The sequence below is a fragment of the Littorina saxatilis genome, linkage group LG12 (assembly GCF_037325665.1).
Source record: "Littorina saxatilis isolate snail1 linkage group LG12, US_GU_Lsax_2.0, whole genome shotgun sequence".
Classification (NCBI taxonomy): Eukaryota; Metazoa; Mollusca; class Gastropoda; order Littorinimorpha; family Littorinidae; genus Littorina; species Littorina saxatilis.
This window is the reverse complement of record NC_090256.1, coordinates 43,096,455-43,098,954: the sequence shown is the minus strand read 5'-3', so window position 1 is coordinate 43,098,954 and position 2,500 is coordinate 43,096,455. Positions and strand designations below refer to the sequence as shown.

Here is a 2,500-nt window from a genome sequence, read left to right as displayed (position 1 = left end):
AGTATACTATAGTACATGCTATGGTACATTTACCAAAGTACTTTAGTGTACTATAGTATACTATGGTACATTTTTATTTTACTATAGTAAACTGTGGTATACTATATATAGTACTTTTACTATAGTAAACTGTGGTACTTTTTCGCCTGGGATTAGACGAGATGTCAAAGACCGGATGAGCCATGACATTATCAGAAGCGCTAAATACCACACACAAATATACAATCCTGGAAGTGGTTTTGAAGCAAGTATGACGACTTCTTCGCGACCGATTCAAATCACTGCGAACAGATTGAAGCCTTTGCAATTTCACGACGATGTGAACAACTGTACCGATGACAACGCACGAGACAGTGAAGGCAAGTCTGGTCCTCTCAGTAAACCAGACAGGGCAAGTAGGCCTACACCTGTTTGGGGGAAACACCAAAGTAAAGCCAAAGAGAGACCAGGATCAATTTTCAGGAAAGCTGGTGTTCAGAAACGCAAGAAAGGCTGTGCGTACCTTTCTCCTCGGATAGAAAGGAAAGCGACAGACGCCCGTGAATCCTGCAGCCGGTTGACTCTCCACACAGATGTTGTCACAAACTCTCTTGACGTCCAGTCAGAAATGACGACAGCTTTGAAGAATCTTAAATCGTCAGACACTGACTGCAGACATAATCCCAACAAATCCACTTCTGCTGAAAAGACACACGCTCGTGGAGTAAGAGTTCGTTCTTCTGACAAGAAAATATCAAAGCTAGAAAGAAAATCAAAACTGCGTTCAGCCGAGTTTAGACAAGACGCAGAGCAAAAGCAGCCGGAAAATGCAAAGAGCGCAGAAGAAAATGAAAACGCGACAGGAGAAAGTGTACAGGGCGCAGCGAACAGAGACTCTCGTTCAAATCCGTACTGCACTGTTCAGGTGGAGAAAGAAGTTTATGAAGGTAAAGTTCCCAGCGTAGCAAACTCGACTCATCAGCGTGGCGGTTTCTGGACATCATTAAGCACCATCCTGAAGCCACACGAAGACGACCCCATCACAGACGAAAGGACTTCAACCCCACAAGACTCTGATGCCACAAAAGGCTTGTTGCATCCCTCGTTGAAGACTGAAGCATCGGTTACCCCGGACCCCGTGTCTGTGGGTTCGTTCCTCTCATCTGACGAGCAGGGTGACCTCAGAGCAGACTTCAACGTGCCACCAACCAAGCCATACACCATTGACAAGTTCAAGGTCAAGCAGATACTGGACATCCTAAGAGACTCTTACACTACTCCAGTTGAAGGAAAAGGTCCGGGTTTGAATGGTTTGGGAGGCCGTAGCGACTCCTCTTTAGCCACTGATTTAAAATGCATAGAACAGGAACTGTCGGCGATTGTGGAGCTGGATTCTCTGAGAAAGAAGCCAGAGGTGCAAGGCAGCGGTTTTTGGAAGTCCAAAACGAAAGAAAGCAAGCAGGACAGAAAAGAAGAGAGAAGTTTCGAGGGTTTTCAGAGGGCGCAAAAAGGGACAGCGTCTGGGAGAAGAGGACAAGGAGACTGCGAATTGGAAACTGTCCCAACTATTTCGCAAGACAAGCTGTCAGAGATAAATGAGCGTCGGAGCGTTTCTCAGCCACGGAAAGAGGTTGTCTGCACGGCTCCCAAGCAGAACGAGCTCAGGTTTCGCAGCACGTCTTCCAAAAGACGAAAAGAAATGGACTCAGAAACTACCTGTGGAGGTGAGTGTGAACCTTATTAGTAAGTTCATGTTAATAATGTTGTTTTTCGTTTGTCTTCATGTTCATGCGCAACCACATTAATTTCGTAGGCTTGAGATGAAAAATATAATTTGATTTCATTTGATGTTTTGGGTTGGTGGTGCTTTGTTTATTTTCAGAGTCAATCAATCAATATGAGGCTTATATCGCGCGTATTCCGTGGGTACAGTTCTAAGCGCAGGGATTTATTTTTTTTATTTTTTATTTTTTTATTTTATGCAATTTATATCGCGCACATATTCAAGTCGCAGGGATTTATTTATTCCGTGTGAGATGGAATTTTTTTACACAATACATCACGCATTCACATCGGCCAGCAGATCGCAGCCATTTTCGGCGCATATCCTACTTTTCACGGCCTACTGTTCCAAGTCACACGGGTATTTTGGTGGACTTTTTTTTTTTTTTATCTATGCCTTTACAATTTTGCCAGGAAAGACCTTTTTGTCAATCGTGGGATCTTTAACGTGCACACCCCCAGTGTAGTGTACATGAAGGAACCTCGGTTTTTCGTCTCATCCGAAAGACTAGCACTTGAACCCACCACCTAGGTTAGGCCGAAAGGGGGGAGAAAATTGCTAACGCCCTGACCCAGGGTCGAACTCGCTTCCGAGCGCAAGTGCGTTACCACTCGGCCACCCAGTCCAGAGTGGCTGAAATACACAGTTTCCTATAGGTCAGCTTAACTGTATACTTTGAGTACGTGATCTTCTGGGCGGTTTGATCAAGAGTAGCTTTTATAGAAAAAATGTATAAGA

At 44.5% G+C, this 2,500-nt stretch overlaps 1 protein-coding gene across 1 annotated transcript in view; it reads left to right on the top strand.

The window, feature by feature from the left end:
- LOC138983103 (uncharacterized) overlaps positions 1-2,500 on the top strand; it is a 13,516-nt gene that overhangs the window by 847 nt on the left and 10,169 nt on the right. The window contains exon 3 of the mRNA XM_070356511.1: positions 157-1,703. Coding sequence (XP_070212612.1) covers positions 176-1,703 — 1,528 coding nt within the window. The 5' untranslated portion in view covers positions 157-175. The remainder of the gene's footprint in view (positions 1-156; positions 1,704-2,500) is intronic.